Genomic DNA, 17569 nt, shown 5'->3' with positions numbered 1-17569 from the left:
AATGACAATAAAAGCCATAAGCTATAAATACACAGGCTGCAGAATACACCATGACGAAAACTAAAAACACACACAATCATGTCTCATATAATACACCCGAACGACAATAACTCAACTAAAATAATAGAAAAAGCCATAAATGTAAATACACTCACACTACCGAAACAAATACACCCAAAGAAAGCTCTGATCTACACCCGAGCGTCTGCTATAAATTCCAGATAATCAATCAAATACATTACATTCAATCCACAGATTTATGTTGACGCGTTAGTCTCACAGTCAATGTTCACGAATTATTCAACTACACAATGCTATACAAATTACTGTAACAAAATTCAGAGTAAACGTATGTAAATCAAACTTCAGGAACTTCGTTAGATTCAAATTCATAATCCACTTCCCCCTGATTCAGCTGAGAATCTGAGGTTGAATCATCTATTATCTTCAAAACGAATCCAAACTTTGATTTCAGTAAACAAAAATCGATAGAAAATGAAGCTAGAGTTAGAAAGAGAGAAGAACAAGAAGAAGAAGAACGAGAAGAAGAAGAACGAGAAGAAAAACGAAGAAGAAAACAAATCTAGAAATAAGGAGAGAAGAATGAGAAGAAGAAGAAGAACGAGAAGAAGAAGAACGATAAAGAGAACGAAGAAGGAAACAAATCTTTTAAATTTGGTAGTTACATATACGCGGGATCTTTATATAGCGCGTGTATTGGACGTAGGGCATGCAGCGCGTTTTGTGGGTTTATTGCTTAATGAACTTGTAAAGCATACAAGCCCTAATGGCTTGTATGTAAAGCTTTTCTGTTTTAAAAATAAACGAAAATTTAGGAGAGTTTACTAAATTCATTGAGATATGTGCGTAATCTATTTTATATATATAAAAACAAACTTTGTTTGACTTTGATATAAAACCTATATTTATTCAAATAAATAAATTCAATATAAATCAACTTAGATCTGTCAAGATGTCAAATGATCCACTTAAACTAAATATCGGAGGATTCGTATTTTCGTCTTATATATTAATAACAAATTTTTAAATAAATTTTAATTTGACAGTGAATTAGTTCTTAATAAAAATTTAAAATTACTAACCATCAAAATTAATTTATATGTATTACAAATATATATAATTTAATATTTTGAAGTCACAGCTATATGTGAATTTACTTTCTGTTTTTTTGGGCGCGTATCAAGGCTTCGTTTTGCTATAAAATGAGGTACCTAATGTGCAGGCCCATTTAAGAATGGGCCAGAATTGGGCTTCAATGATGCCATGTCAGCAGCGGGGAAGTGTGCCGCGTGGAGAAACGAGAACCAGAAAGTAGATGAGGAAGTAAGTTGATATCCACAAACTAAACAGGGCGAAGATGGTAGAAACTAGAAAGAAAGAAAGAAAAAGGGAAACACAAGAAAGAAAGAGTGTGCAGAAATGTGCAGCATATTGCAGCAAAGCTTCCTGACTCCGTTACCTCTCAACTTCACCAAGCCAGCTACTAATACTAATTCTACCTTCAGGACTCTTACTCCCAAATCTCTTCAAATCCCTCCTCCAACTCCAAGGTATTTATTTATTTATTTATTTATTTATTGTTTCGGTTAATTCAGTTATTGATGTGGATTTGACTGTGCTATTGAAAAAAGCAGGAAGAATAATAATGAGAATAATAAGTTAGCAAAGTTAGCAATGGTTGCCCTCACTGCCGGGATCTTAACATTCGGCGCCGTTAATGTCAACGATGCTTCAGCCGCCAAGACTGGTGGCAGAATCGGTGGTCAGGCCTTCAAGTCTGCTGCTCCTCGTTCCGCACCAAGAATCAACAACAGAAATTCTAGGTTAACTTCATTCAATCCTTCTCCTATTCTGTTCTTAAGATCAAGCTTCAAATTCTTAATATTATTATTATTATATGAATTGACAGGACGAATATCTATGTGAATCCTCCGGTGGCGCCTCCCCTAGTGGGCGGTTACGGTTACGGTTACGGGATTCCGTTCTATGGTGGATGGGGATGGTCTCCGTTTTCTTTCTTTGCGCCAGGTCCATCGGTTGCCGTAGGCATCGGAGGTGGATTTGATACAATACTTTTGTTTATGTTGATTGGTGCCGCTGCTGCAGTTTTCAGGAGATTTTTTGGAACCAGAAATGAAGACGATGATGATGACTATTAGCTAGGGTTTCAGATTTTCAGATTTTTATGAATTATGAAATGGAGGTTTTATTTGTGGAGTGGTATATATACTTATATAGTGACCATAACTTGATGTAATTTTTATACATGAAACAGAAAAGCAATCTTGTGCTTCTTCATATTTTTTGTTTGTACTCTTTAATCTGCATCATTATTGGTTATATATGATGTACCTAAGAAATTTTCGTTTAGATAGAACATAAAAGTAATGAAGAAAACATGTGAGATTGCAATGCATAATCCACATCCTTTTTAACTTGTTGATGACTCTTCTTTATGATTGCCTTTTACATGTGCTTATGGGAATAGTTATCGTTAAATAATTAGACATTATAATACGTGTTAACATAATTATTATATTTAATTATTTACATAAAGAATCAAAATGTATGGCAATTATAAACGAGAGTGATAAAATGTAACAAAGGAATGAATTCTAAGATTGCATAGTAGGCTCAATATTAAAAGAGTATTATTGTATCGGAACTGAGACAACACTTTGTAATAGTGATGGTTTTTGTTCATATTTTTGGTTGGACTTCTTTAACGAGGCCCATATTTCCTTATACCCTTGCTTTACAAAACACTATTTTTTTTAATGGAAAAAAAAAGGGAGAGAGGACTATTTACTTTGAAAAATATAGTAGTTACCTAATAAAAGTATCTAATATTTTTTACAACTATGCTATTAGGGGTGGCAATGGGTAGGGTTTGAAGCCAATCCTAACTCTACCCGCGGGATGAGAATATCTCAATTCTAATTCTATCCGTTCTCAACCCGCGGATACTCGACCATACCCGCGGGTTACAAAAAAAGATGCAAAATTATTATATAACTTTATGATAATTTAAAATAAAACCGACTTTAACTAACTTGGGTTGATCGAGTGGTCAGCTCACTCGTCACCCTTAAATGGAGCTCAGATCCGCGACGGATTAGCCCTTCACTAAAGTTTGCCATCATTATAAAATACATATTGAAAATAAATTAAACCACGCATATATTTATATATAAATAGTAATTGATTTTTGTATACGAATAATATTTTTGTTATTATCAAAACGTAGTAAACTTTTAGTATATATATAAGAAAAATATTATATTGAAGATAGGAAAAGGAAGGTTGAAGTGGGAGACCAAGAAGAAGAAGTGTGTAGTTGAGGTAATGGAGGGCAGGACCGTACAGCACTTAGGTCGAAGCCACAAGTTGACTAGTTGAGGCACCATTCTGGTTTGCCACAAACCATAATGGACCTTCACACTTGATTCATTTTCTGTTTTATTTACCCCCTCACATTTCACTATCTAAGTCAGGTAACAACATTTCTAGCCTCATTTCTCTTTTTGACCAACAACATCAAAGCAATCCTATCCTATCTTCTAGTACCATAAAGCAAACTCTTTTCATTCCCCACTCCTTTTCTTCTTTTATTCATTCATTTATTTCTTTTCTATACTTTCCCCTTCCTTGTCATCTAAACCCCTTTTCTTTAATATTGTTTGTTAAGATCTTCTGTATTGTCATTTCGGTCTGTCTTTGCAAAGTAAAAGGAAGGCACCAATCAATAACAATCCTAAAAGAGTAAATTTTTTCTATGTATGTTTCCTTTTTTTTTTAAATTGTGCTATGTGTATATTAAAAAAATGTATTTAATATCTTATAAATTTTTTTTATTATACTACTATAAATAAATTTAATTATTCTGTTATGTCAGGTTTAACTATTATGGTAACTAATTATTTAACTAAAAAAATATATAGATTAATATATAAAAATCTATACAAAAAATACATATAATTAACTTTTAGCATACATATAACAATTCTTTTTTAATCTCTCTAGTTGTCGTTATTTTTTTACTTTTCAGTTCTAGTGAAGAATTTTATGTTATATTATCCGGATTACAGTACCTATGTCTATGTGACTATGTCTATAGTTTGTTATTTATTCAAGCAATCTTCAGTAATATTTCACCTCTCTCTCGCACACACAAACTATGTTAACTAGATTAAGATCTGAGCGATGTACAGAGAATTAAATTAATTAGATTATATAGTATAAATATAATATATTGTTTAGGGATATATTAGATTATATATAAATTAATATTAAACTTAAAATTTAATATATAAAAATATTGTACAATATATTTATTTAATTTGACAATTTATATATGATTTGATAATATTATTATTAAAAAATATATAAAAAATATACCATTTTAATATAGATAATAATTGTCTTTAATTGTTATTTTATAATTTAATTCAATAATAATATGAATTAAATTTAATTAATTAAAAAATTTAAAAGTTTATTTAATAGCATATCAAAATTAATTTAAATTTTATAACGACTGATGATAAATGACAATTTTAAATAAAAAATTGATTCAAAATTTAATAATTATTAAAAATAAAATTATACTTAAATTAGACTATAAGTAATAAAAATATTCAAGTGAAATTTATTTCCCTAATTTTCTATAGTTAGTTTTTATTTTTATTTTTTCAATAATTATTTTTTATTTTTTATTTTTTTTAGATTATATTTAAATACTATGGTACAATGATAAAACTATTAAATAAAATATAAGTATGAATATTATTAATATCTAGATAACTAAACATGATTTTCAATTTTCTAATTTTATTTTTCATGAATCATGACAATTTGTATTTTTAACAATATTATTAAAACTAAATGATATTTAAAAAAATATAAATTGTTGAAAAAAAAAGTGATATACAGGCGATAAAGACACACTGTATAATTTATGAATACAACTAAACAAAAAAAAATTAATGAATACAATCACACAATCACTTAATACATATGTTTAGCAAATTAAAAAAAATAAAATAAAACTATGGTCATCAACCAAATTTCAGTTGTGCAAAAAGTTAGTAAAAATAGAAAGAGAAGAGGAGAAGGAGAAAGAGCAAGAGGTATGAGATTATGTGAGAGGAGATAAAGAAAATGTATGGAGTGAATATTGATTTATATATAGTAAATATAAGAATAAGTGATGAGTATGAAAGGAGAAGAGAATGAATTAGATTTTAATCAAATTTATACCTATTAAAAAAATTAACATTAATATTAAAAATAATAATGTAACCTATATAAAAATAAAGTGTAAAAGAATATGAAAAATTAAAGTTAAAAAAAATTAACATTATATAAAAATAAATTATTATAAAGAAATAAAAATACAATAAAAATTATTATTATAAAAAGATAAAAATATAATGAGAATCTTATAACATAATGTAAAAATAAAAAATTGTGCTCAAATGATGTGAATTAGTCATTTAATTTAACATGACATCATAGTAAAAAATTAAAAAATTAATAATACATCTAGAGACTATATATCTTTAATTTTATTTTAATATATTACTAGCGGATAAAATAGGAGGCTAACCTAAACATTCCTCCTCTTCCTAAAACCATCGCACTTGATGAGTAAGAATGAATATATAAAATGTTTTTAGTATATAATTTTTTTATGTCTATTTTTAGTATATAATTAAAGATATGGACAGAATATTGTTACGATAAAATGAATTAATTTGTTTGTTTGCCCCCATAGCGAAGAACAATACAATCAGTACTTGAGATTTTTGTCTGTTGTTCCCCCTTTTCTAAATCGGAATCCAGATTCATCCATGTGATGCTAAATTATCACCAACTTTTGTGGATCATTGAGGTACAAATTAATAAGAGCATTATTTGAAAATGCTAAACGAGACAAGAAACAACCTTTTCTTATGCCTCGCATTTCTCATTAATGCCAATAGCAGCGGCATCCACTAACCTTATTGATTTCATTATCTTCATTTCATAACACAAAATAAAACAAAATAATGGAAACATATGACGCAGTGCTAGTTTATATTGTCCATTAATCATGTTGTTAAGGATCCCATCCCAACTAATAGGAATGACTCACATCTCTCACTTGGCTGTGTTTATTATTATTATTTTTTTTTGAAAACTTATACCGTAAAGGGATTATTCACAATCATTAAGTTAGCCTTTTGTTACGGCATTGGACACACTCCAACGCTACCGTGCCGACACTCGAACTTACTCAACCTCTTGAGATAAGACCAAATCAGCCTAACCCTCAATACTTAGCAAGAAAGCTAAGAACACAAGAGAACACAAGAGAAAGGAAACTTGGTGGAAAGAACACTTTATTGCTCAAGTGTTTGTTACAAATGATTCACACACCTATAACTCTAACTTTCACTCCTATTTATAGCCATCCACCTCCTCAATGGATGGTTAGGATTAAATCTAATCAACGGTCTAGATTAATCATCTAGAACCTTCTTTACAAATATCCATCATACCATAACTCTCTAAATACTTCTAGATTCTTCCATACTACTCTTTATACTCATATATACATTCACACTCTTCTAGAATACTCTATGGTCTTCCAGAGTATTCTAGAACCTTCTAGAGTATTCCGGGACCTTCTAGGACATTCTAGAACGTTTCGGAACCATTTAGAGCATTCTCAAACACTCTAGAAAACTATACAAACACTGTTAAATTTAACCTTCTAAAATTTACCGTGACATTCTCCCCCACCTAATGTGCAGACGTCCTCGTCGCGTTCTGTTCATGATAGCACTCTAGGTGTTCTTGGAATTGTCACAGATCTTCACGAGTTTTCCAGCTTGCTTCGGTTATCGGGAGTCCTTTCCACTTGATCAAGTATTGGATACTTGGTGGTACTCCTCTTCATCGCACGACGCGATTAGCTAAGATCTCTTCGATTTCTTTATCAAAGGGCCTAATCACCACAGGTGGAGCACAACTCGAGTCACTTCTACTCGGTTCATCTTGGTCTTTATGATATGATTTAAGCATACTCACATGGAAGACCGGATGGATCTTCATAGAGGGAGGGAGTTGTACTTTGTAAGCAACCTCCCCAACACGTCCAATGATCTCAAATGGCCCTTCGTATTTGCGGATTAAACCCTTATGAACCTTGCGAAAGGCTTTCAATTATTGCGGAAGAAGTTTGATCATTACCTTGTCTCCCACTTGATAGCTTGCATGCCTCCTCTTCTTATCTGCCTATTTCTTCATCCTCTTTGCAGCTTTGTCAAGGTAAGAACGAGTGACATCTGCTTGTTCTTCCCAAGACTTAATCATATGATAAGCTCCAGGGCTCTTTCCTGAGTAAGAAGAAGAAAGAGAGTGAGGTGTAAGCGGCTGTTGTCCAGTCACAATCTCGAACGGACTCTTTCTTGTGGACTCACTCCTTTGCAGATTGTATGAGAACTGAGCAATGTCTAAGAGTTTTGTCCAATCCTTCTGATTAGCGCTTACAAAATGCCTCAAGTAACACTCAAGTAAGGCATTCACTCTCTCAGTCTGCCCATCGGTTTGAGGATGGAAGCTTGTTGAAAAATGAAGCTCCGACCCAAGGAGTTTGAACAACTCTGTCCATAGTCGTCCTGTGAAGCGTGGATCTCGATCACTAATGATGCTCTTAGGCAATCCCCAATATTTCACCACATTCTTGAAGAATAGTTGTGATGCCTCCTCTGTAGTGCAATCAGTAGGGACGGGTATAAAAGTAACATACTTCAAAAATCGATCCACTACCACGAGAATAGATCCAAACCCCTGGGATTTCGGTAAGGCAGAGATGAAATCTAGAGAGACACTTTCCCACGGTCGCTCTGATGGAGGCAGAGGTTCCAACAGCCCGCTTAGTGTCTTGTTTTCAATCTTATCTTGTTGGCAAACAAGACAAGTCTTCACATAGCTCTCCACTTCATCCCTCATTTGAGGCCAATAATAAGAAGATTCAATGAGTGCCAAGGTCCTTTGCTGACCTTGGTGACCAGCCCACTTGATGTCATGGCATTCTCTTACCAACTTCCTTCTCAGATTTTCCCACTTAGGAACATATAGTCTTCTCCCTTTTGTGTAGAGAAGGTCGTTTTCTAACCAAAATCTTTTGGTCTTACCTTCTCTAGCCAACTCCACCAACTTCTTGGATAATGGATCGTTATGCAACCATTCCTTGATGGTATGCACAATATCTCCTTCAACCATAGAAATGGCCGCCAACTCAGCTTTGCGACTCAGCGCATCTGCTACCACATTAGTCTTGCCCGACTTGTATTCAATCTTGTGGTCCACCTTCCTCCTAGGTGGTAGTTGTTTTGACAACTCGGGAGGCATCACATCTTTATTTTCTTCAAGGACTTCCTTGATTTTAGGGGGAACAACTTCTCCTTTGGACGCTGACTCCTCTTGTAGCAAAGACATCATCTTCCCCTTCTTGAAATATTTCTTGAGTTGCATGGTCGAGAGCATCGGAATTTCTCAAACTTTTGAGATTGTAGGGACCATGCATGGAGACCCTTTCTCCATGATGCATACTATGTTGTAGTATGGCATAGGTATTATATTTGCCTTCCTTTGCAAATCGAGCCCGATGACTATTTTAAAATCGTCCATGGGTGCTACTGAGAAATCCACAAGGCCCTTCTAAGAACCAAGAGTCATCTCAACCCCTTTTGCTTCTCCCTTGAGGGGTTCACCCTTGGTATTCACGGGTTTAAACCAACCATTCTTTTCAGTGATCTCAACCCAAGCCCCATTGCTTCATCAGACGTGATGAAGTTGTGTGTAGCACCAGTGTTGATCATAGCCATGACGGGTTTTTCATTGATAAAGACTTTGACATACATCAAGCCTTTCTTTTCTACAGGGTTTGTCTCCTTTCCCTTCACAGCATTCATGAGTTGGACAGATCCAACACATTCAGTCACTTGTGATTGAACCCTCGTTCTTCGGTGATAGATGCCAGAGTCCCTAGCTTGGGACAGTCCTTCATTTGGTGTGGTCCCTTGCACACAAAGCATCCTCCTTTGGGCACGAAAGCCTTCTTCTTTTTCTCGTACTCTTTCTTTGAAGAGTATTTTCCTTCCTTCTTGGTTGAAAAACTCTTCTCCTTGTCTCCCCCACCTTTAGTAGAACTAGGTTTGGAGGAAGACTTGGGTTTAGAGTCTCCCCTATGATACTCAGTGAGTGATTCGGCCACCACGATGGCTTCATCAACATCCTTAACATTCCTTCTTTATAGTTCTTGCTTTGCCCAATGTTGGAGTCCATCAATGAAGAAGAACAATGCATCCTCTGATGCTAAGTTGGGGATTTGAAGCGTGAGAGTAGTGAACTCCTTTACGTAGTCGCTAATTATACTCTTATGCTTCAACTTCCTCAACTTCTTCCTCGCTTCATAAACCACATTCTCAAGAAAGAATTGTCTCTTTAATTCCCTTTTGAAATCTTTCCATGTAGCTATGTTGCAAGTACCCTTCTTCATATTTTCGCACTTTCTCCTCCACCATAAAGTAGCATTATCAGAAAGGTAGAGAGCTGCAGTGCGTACCTGTATTGCTTCTTCGATCACCCCTTGGCCTTCAAAGTACCTCTCCATTTGCGATAGGAAGTTCTCCACCTCTTGAGCGTCCCTCACGCCCTTGAACTCCTTTGGCTTTGGGAGATCAATCTTTGTCATCTCCCTTATAATGGTTAGTCGAGATTTTACCTCCTTGAACCAAACTCGAACTTCCTCAAACAGTTTCAAGGAATTCTCAAGCTTTTCTTTGATTTGGAGCATGCTTTCTTTGAAAGCATCTAGTTCTCCCAACACGTGAGCCTCGAGGGTCTCTTTGTCATGTTCTATCCTTTGGAAGCGCTCATCCATAGAGGATAGAACATTTTTCAACATAGAAACTCTTTCTTCTAAGAAGTTAGAGTCCTTACCTCTAGGCTCACTTGAAGAACGGATCTTCTTGCCTCCCCATTGAGAAGGAATAACATCCCTTCCTCTTTGAGACTCAACATGCTCCATGGTAATACTAGAAGTCATACCCACAAACCACTTGTGCTCCTTCTCGAACCTTACTCTGATGCCAAATTATCACGGCCTTGGACACACTCCAACGCTACCGTGCCGGCACTCGGACTTACTCAACCTCTTGAGATAAGACCAAGTCAACCTAACCCTCAATACTTAACAAGAAAGCTAAGAACACAATAGAACACAAGAGAAAGGAAGTTTGGTAGAAAGAACACTTTATTGCTCAAGTGTTTGTTACAAATGATTCACACACCTATAACTCTAACTTTCACCCCTATTTATAACCGTCCACCTCCTCAATGGATGGTTAGGATTAAATCTAATCAACAGTCTATATTAATCATCTAGAACCTTCTTTACAAATATCCATCATACCATAACTCTCTAAATACTTCTAGATTCTTCCATACTACTCTTTATACTCATATATACATCCACACTTTTCTAGGATACACTATGGCCTTCCAGAGTATTCTATAACCTTTTAGAGTATTCCGGGACCTTCTAGCACATTCTAGAACATTTCGGAACCATCTAGAGCATTCTCAAACACTCTAGAAAACTATACAAACACTGTTAAATTTAACCTTCTAAAATTTACCGTGACAGTTTGCTGAAAAGAAAGAGACGAAAAAACTGAGATTGAGAGGCAAAAACTAAGAGTAAAGATTAAAATAAATCTCAATATTATATTTAGTGTAAGGTGGAAGACAAAAATTAAAACAAGAATGAAACTTTAATTTAATTTGTACAAAGGGTAAAATTGAAATTAATTAATTAAAATGAGGGTATTTTAGGTATAAAATGTTATTAAAATTTCAGTCTCTATCTCTAAAAATTTTAGTCTCCTGTGTCCCTACTTTTTGGAGGTACTGAAATACTGAAATTTTGGGGACAGAGACAGAAAGTGTAGTACTAATCTCTGAACCATTAAATATGATATTGAGTCTCAATCTCACAATCTATGTTTCAGTACCTCAAAACAAATGATACCTAATGTAATAATGTTAGTGACAAATTGTCCATAACAATGTCCAAGATAATTACAGCTTAATTTTTTGTTTTATTACTTAATAATTTTATATTTTTAGCGATTCCATATTATTGTGTTGAATTTTTTATTTCAAAATTTTTTTTTACAAGTAGCTACGTTATGTGTTTTTTATTTTTGAAATATATCTGATCTATCAAAAATATATTTCTTTTGTAAAAAAATAAAATTCAGCTTTAATTATTGGACAAGTTATACCTAAAAAATTTCATCACACACAACAATAACTAGAATAATTCAGGGAGCTTACACAATATTATCGAAAAGAGAGCACAACTAAAAAAAGAGTTTTGTTGACAAATTATTAAAAAGTTATAAATAAAAATTTCAAAAAGAGTTGCAATTAAATAAAATACTTTCTACCTTAAATCCCTTATAGATTTTTTTTTTCTTTGAAAAAACACGTGGATGATATTACTATTTTTTTTAATATAGTACTAATAAAGAGTGTATTATTGGATCTAGAGAAGATAAGCCTTGGGCCCAAAATACAAAGAGATTCCATTTGAGTTTTAAATTTAGATATGATAGTGTTATTTAACCTTATCGGTCGGTGGGGATGTCATAATAATTTATAAGCTCGATGCTACGAATCTGATGCGTCTAATGTGGGAGCTGATTTGGATGTGCAATCTTTGGTTTCCCTCTTCAAACTTTTACAACGATCTTGTTTTATTTTTAATTTTCCTCTCCATATGTTAATACTTAATAAAAAATATTTTTATATTAAAAATTATTTATTAAACTAGTATTTTTGCATAATAATATTACAAAAATATAAAATTTTTAAAATTACGTTGATTTTGTCATTGGCATCATAGATTATGACAGAAAAAATTTATAAAATTAAACTATTTTTATAAAAAATTAGGAGATAAAAATTTTTGTCGACTAAAAAGATCAGGATATCTGTAAATTAAAAAATTAAATAATAAAATTTTTAGTTATTATTTTTAATGTGAAAAAGTTTAATTTTTTTACTAATATTAATTTTAATATTTATTATCTAAAATTTTAAATAATTAAATGTGTATACTTTTATATTTAATTAAGTATTAAATTTGTTACAGATATAAAATAATTAATTTTTATATTTTTATTTTAAATATTTTTCTTTCTATCTGTATATATAAAAATATAGTTAGATATTATTATTAAAAAATTATATTAATAGTTATAAAATTAACTCAAAATTAATTCTTTTGAAATAATTGAATGTTGCTTCTAATTATTAGTCATAACATTAGTGTTCTCTTCAAATTATATAAATATTTGAAGAAAGAGATGTAAAAACAAAAATTAAAAAGATGAATAGTAAAATTTGAAATTAAATAAAAAATTTAAAAATATACATATAATAATATATTTTTTATGTGAATAATATTATGAAATTTTTTTAATTATATTTAATTATAAATTTAATGTATTTTTTATAATTTTATGAATTTATTTGAATTATATTATTTTATGAATTTTATTTTTTATAAAATAGAAAGATAGAGAGAGATAGAGAATGAGAGAGAAATATAAGGAAGAATAATGAGAGACAAAATTTTTTAATTCTGGAGAAAAATATTTTATTTTAATTGTAATAAAAGAATTTTGTATGACACATTTTGGTTTGTCAAATTGGTAATATAAAATTTAAATTATAAGTTATATATAGAGTGAAAAGTGAAAATGATGGAGAGAAATAGAGAAAGGGAGCGAGATAGATAAGATGACGGAGAAAGATAGTTTATTAATTTTGAAAAAAAATATTTCATTCCAATTTTAATGAGAGAGTGTCATGTGACACACTTTGGTTGTAAAATTAATAATATAATATACTTATTTTTTCGATTTTCAGCAAATTGATGGTGGTTCGATTCTAATGGTATGGGAGCGAAACCAACTTCTCTTTTGCCGGTATCAGTTTTCTATTAGTGTATCAAAGCATCTTCGATTAGACGAATATTAAAATAAAAAATAAACTAAAATTCGTAAAAGAATAAAATAAGTTAAAAACAACAAATTCGAAAAGAAAATTGACTTAAATCGCAAAGATTGCGTTAAAATAAAAAAAAAGCAGTAAAGTGCTTTCGATTTGGTCAAAAGGCTTTGACATGAAACTTAAATGTGCTGAAATATAAATTGCATTTGAAAGTTAAATTGTTGCTTAAAACATAAATTTGCTTGAAAGGTAAAGTTTACAGAAAATGTAAATGGAAAGTAAAAACATGTGGAAGGAACCCTACAGATAATTAACTCGAGACAAACTCAGAAAGTCTCTAAAATGTGAGAATGCGTGAGTAATTTCTGAAGCAACGTTCCAACCCTTATTCCTAACACTTTATAGTATTTATAGTTTACTTTTGTAAACAATTATTAATTACAGGGTGCCGTCTTGTATGCGCAATCCTAAGTAATCGTTTCTGCTCTTTTGTTAATAAAACATTACCCATCAATTCCTCACGTGGTGAAAGTCTTTAACTTCTCCACCTATGTAACCGTTCGATCCCTTATTCCCTTATTCGAGCAACTATTCGATTTCTCATTCGAATACCTGTTTGATTAGGCCCGTTCAATTTAAGAAGGAATCTAAAATCGAGTCCATGACGAGCAACTCCCAACTAATGCTTGCACGTGTACCTTTTTCGACATCTGCTTCACTTCTTATTATTTCTTCAATACTTCGAATTTGTTTGTCCTAATCGAGAATATTTTTTTATTAACAATAATATGACTATATTTCAAGTTTAATATTTTAATTTTAATTTTAATTAAAAAGTTTTATGTTTTTTTAATTGTCAAATTTATAATTAGCTATTGATAATGATATATAAGAAAGATAAAGTAGGTGATTAAATGAAGAAATGAGAGAGATAGAAAAAGAGGAAGAGAGAACTCTTTAATTTTAGAAAAAAATTTGATTTTTCAATTGCAATGAAAAAGTAATATATAGTGCATTTTAATTATAAAATTAATAATATATATATAATAGATTAATTATTATAAATTTGTATACATTTATACATATAAATAAATAATTAATTTTATTTATAATAATTTAATAACAAAATGTATAAAATACTAAATACTTAATTCCCAATCGATCCCCGATTAATAAATGATTTTTTATTTACATGTAATTGCTACTTAATTAATAGCAGCAGCCAGCAAGTACTTATATTATGTCACATTGATACAAACGTACAAAAAGATTTATCTATCTCTCATATATTTTTAACAATACATTATTAATTTATTATATTGGTATCATCACTTTAATTAAGATAAAGGTAGGCATGATGTCTTAGATTCCTTTATCCAAAGCAGTGTGCTCCATTGTCCTTAAGCAATCATCGAAAAGGAAAGTAGGTTTAGCTTTAACCTAAGCATGCTTAAGCCAAAAAGCCACAATCTAATTTCAATTGCTCCTTTAATCAACCCCTTTGGCAAAAGAATCTTAACTGATTAAACAACAACTGATCCCAAAAACAGGTCAAGTCACAAAGTGACCACTAGATCCTCAACACACCTTTTATTTATTTATTGAATAATTGGCATTTAATTTGAATGAGATATCATATAAAAATAACCAAAACTTTTATTTTGTGTTTTGGGTTAGGTATGATTTTTGTTTCTAAGGTATAGATCGAAAACTTTTTTGTTTTAAATATTTTTTTTACATATAAAATCGTCCCTAAAATTTAAAATCAAGTTTTAAAATCATCATTTTATTTAAATATTAAAATTTTGAACCAAATTACCTATAACAAAAAAATTTATAAAATTAAAAAAATAAAAAATAAAAGAAAAATAGTGTTTCTACTTCTATAAAAGAGGAAGAGAAGAAAAAAAAGGGAAAAAAAAGAAGAAAAAAAAGCTATCTACGATCCACCTCTGCTTCTACTTTCGCTCTTGCCGTCACTTTTATACGATTTTGGTCTTTAAGATAAAAATAATTTTAAAACTAAATTAAACTTTAAGAATAATTTTATATAAAAAAATATTAAAAAACAAATTCAATCTATATCTTAATAACCAAAATCATATTTTACCCTTTTGTTTTTTTCACTTCACATTCTAACTTGATATATCTTGTTGAAACATAAATACACCCATCACAGATTCACATTAATCAATCTCATATATTATTGTACACAAGATGGAATATTGGTACTACTACTAGTAGTAGAGTACTAAGAAGATATTGTATGGTTAGGTGAGCGACAAGTGTTACTACAAGAATTGTTGGACCCCATAAGGGCACAACCATTATTCTTGTCATTCCAAATAATCTTATCAACAAGCCTTTTGCAAACATACATGTGATTGAGTGAGGATGTGACTTTCTTATGAATCCATGGATCATGACACCACTTAAATGTGCCAACCATTTGTTCATCAAACATTGAAACTAAAGCAACACATTCCAAGGCACCAATCACATTTCAAGTAATTTTCTTTTATTTTAATATACGGTTGGACCCATCTTGATCGTGAAGATGAAAAATAAAAAACAAGTGCCTGTCTTGCTGATAAGATCCAATTGTACATTTATTTATTATCATGGGACTGTTATCAGATCGATACTGTGCATCTTTTAATTAAGTTATATTTTTGGAGTAACCAATAAATAGATTCTGATTTTTTATCTCAAAAATAAATAAATTATTAATTAATTAAAAATATATAATATTTAAGTTTTTTTTTAAATAAATTTATTTTTATATATTTTGAACGAAAACATTTAAATATTTTATATTTTAAAAAATTAATTTTTTATATTTTTAATTAATTAAAAATTTATATGTATTCGTCTCTTTAAATTAAAAAGTTAGAATTTATTTATTTTTTCTATTTTTTTTTGTTTTTTGAAAAACATTTTCGCCCATTAGATTAGACTTTAGAAGACGGAGGTTCCAAATAATTAATAAGAGTATAAGACAGACAAAGTCCATTAATTGAGATTTAAGTTATTTACGGAAACATGACATGACCTGAAGTAGTTTAAAAAATATTAACTAATACAGATAGAAGCCAAGAAAATCAAACAACAAGACAAAAATATAGAAATTAATTATTGAATAATACTGTACATCTAAATCTTTTTGTTAATCAAATTTAATTAAATTGATTTTATATAATAAAAGTTAGTTATAATTAATATTATTTTAAATTTTATTTTTTAATTTGATTATACTTAGTTTATAAACAGATTTAAATGTGTAGCACTATTCTTAATTATTAGGGGCAAAGATGAGAATAGGTTAATTAATGTGACAATGTATACACATTACATATCTATAATATAAAGTATCAACCACTAGCTCCTTGGAGTTATTATGGGAAAAGAATATGTTTTAGGTTTCATTGATGGTTATTTGATAAGTAAAGGGAGTGTCGGTACTACTATATATATATATATATATATATATATGTACTATATTTCACTATTTAACAAGACTACTATTCAAGTGTAGAGAGTGAAAATAGAAACAAGATGAAGAATCAATATTTTGTACATTTATTTTATTATTAAATACGGTGCAAGATCAAATTTTAAGTAAATTTTATGGTGATGTTATATGATCAAATTATTTTAATAATTAAATTTAACTAAATTAGTTTAATAGTTTATTAATATAATAAAAGTTAATTAAAAAAAGCTTTAGTTAAATTTGGTTATAAAAATAATTTATTTTTAATATTTTTTAAAATTTTAAATTTATTTAATTAACACTAAAAAATATGAATTTAATTTTGATAGTAAATACTCACATGGAGATAACTAATGATCAAATCATCTAATAATGGTGAAAACGCAGGTGAAGCTGAATTCACGTTAAGTTGATATTTAAGAGCCGTTAGATAAAAATTTAGTCAAATCAATCAAATTTTTTAGATATTAACTTCATATGAAGTCGACTGCACCTGAGTTTCCACCTCTAATAATTTTTAAATCTCAACTTCACATAGAGACAACTGCATGCGAATTTTTATTTATTTATTTATTTATTTTAGGATGAAAGTAAATTGAAAAGGCATAGTAGGATTGAGTGCGGAAGGGTGGGTCTACTTTGTTACGGCTTGTGCCTTTGAAAGGGTACAACGCGTGCCTTGAGTGACCCAAATTTTGAAGAAACTACTGCAAGTTGAAGTTGAAGCATATGTATGAAGCCATGTCATTGAATCATTCATATATATTATATAAAGAAAAATGGCAGCACAAGCTGGGGTTAATATATACATTTGTGCGGTGTAAAATGGTGATTTATGTGTAGGCCATTAGGTAGGTAGTTCAATGAGAACATATTGAATAAGATGAGTTATGTGTAGGAATAATGTTGAGCATTAAACTTTGGTGTTTCGCACGCACATGTATGTAGGATCTTACAACTTGAATTATTTGTGGTTATAAA

General features: G+C 30.4%; 1 protein-coding gene across 2 annotated transcripts; it reads left to right on the top strand.

Annotated features, from left to right (window-relative positions):
* The first annotated feature begins 1305 nt into the window (after positions 1-1305).
* Positions 1306-2321, top strand: LOC112697876 (uncharacterized). Of its 2 annotated transcripts, none has more exons than XM_025751257.2 (3): positions 1306-1571; positions 1656-1844; positions 1931-2321. In XM_025751257.2, the coding sequence occupies exons 1-3, from the start codon at positions 1441-1443 to the stop codon at positions 2178-2180; spliced, it is 570 nt and encodes a 189-aa protein (XP_025607042.1). In that variant the 5' UTR covers positions 1306-1440; the 3' UTR covers positions 2181-2321. The 2 variants fall into 2 exon arrangements, with proteins under 2 accessions (XP_025607042.1, XP_025607034.1); XM_025751249.3 differs by having other exon boundaries at positions 1364-1571; positions 1653-1844.
* The last annotated feature ends 15248 nt before the right edge of the window (positions 2322-17569 follow it).

This window comes from Arachis hypogaea, chromosome 1 (genome assembly GCF_003086295.3).
Source record: "Arachis hypogaea cultivar Tifrunner chromosome 1, arahy.Tifrunner.gnm2.J5K5, whole genome shotgun sequence".
Lineage (NCBI taxonomy): Eukaryota > Viridiplantae > Streptophyta > Magnoliopsida > Fabales > Fabaceae > Arachis > Arachis hypogaea.
This window is presented reverse-complemented; position numbering and strand designations above follow the sequence as displayed.

Excerpts from the sequence above, each read along its gene's own strand:
- LOC112697876 (XM_025751249.3), top strand. The coding sequence starts at position 1,441 with ATGTGCAGCATATTGCAGCAAAGCTTCCTGACTCCGTTACCTCTCAAC. Across the intron at positions 1,572-1,652 it reads ATCCCTCCTCCAACTCCAAG|CAGGAAGAATAATAATGAGA; the intron begins GTATTTATTTAT and ends TATTGAAAAAAG. Across the intron at positions 1,845-1,930 it reads ATCAACAACAGAAATTCTAG|GACGAATATCTATGTGAATC; the intron begins GTTAACTTCATT and ends ATGAATTGACAG.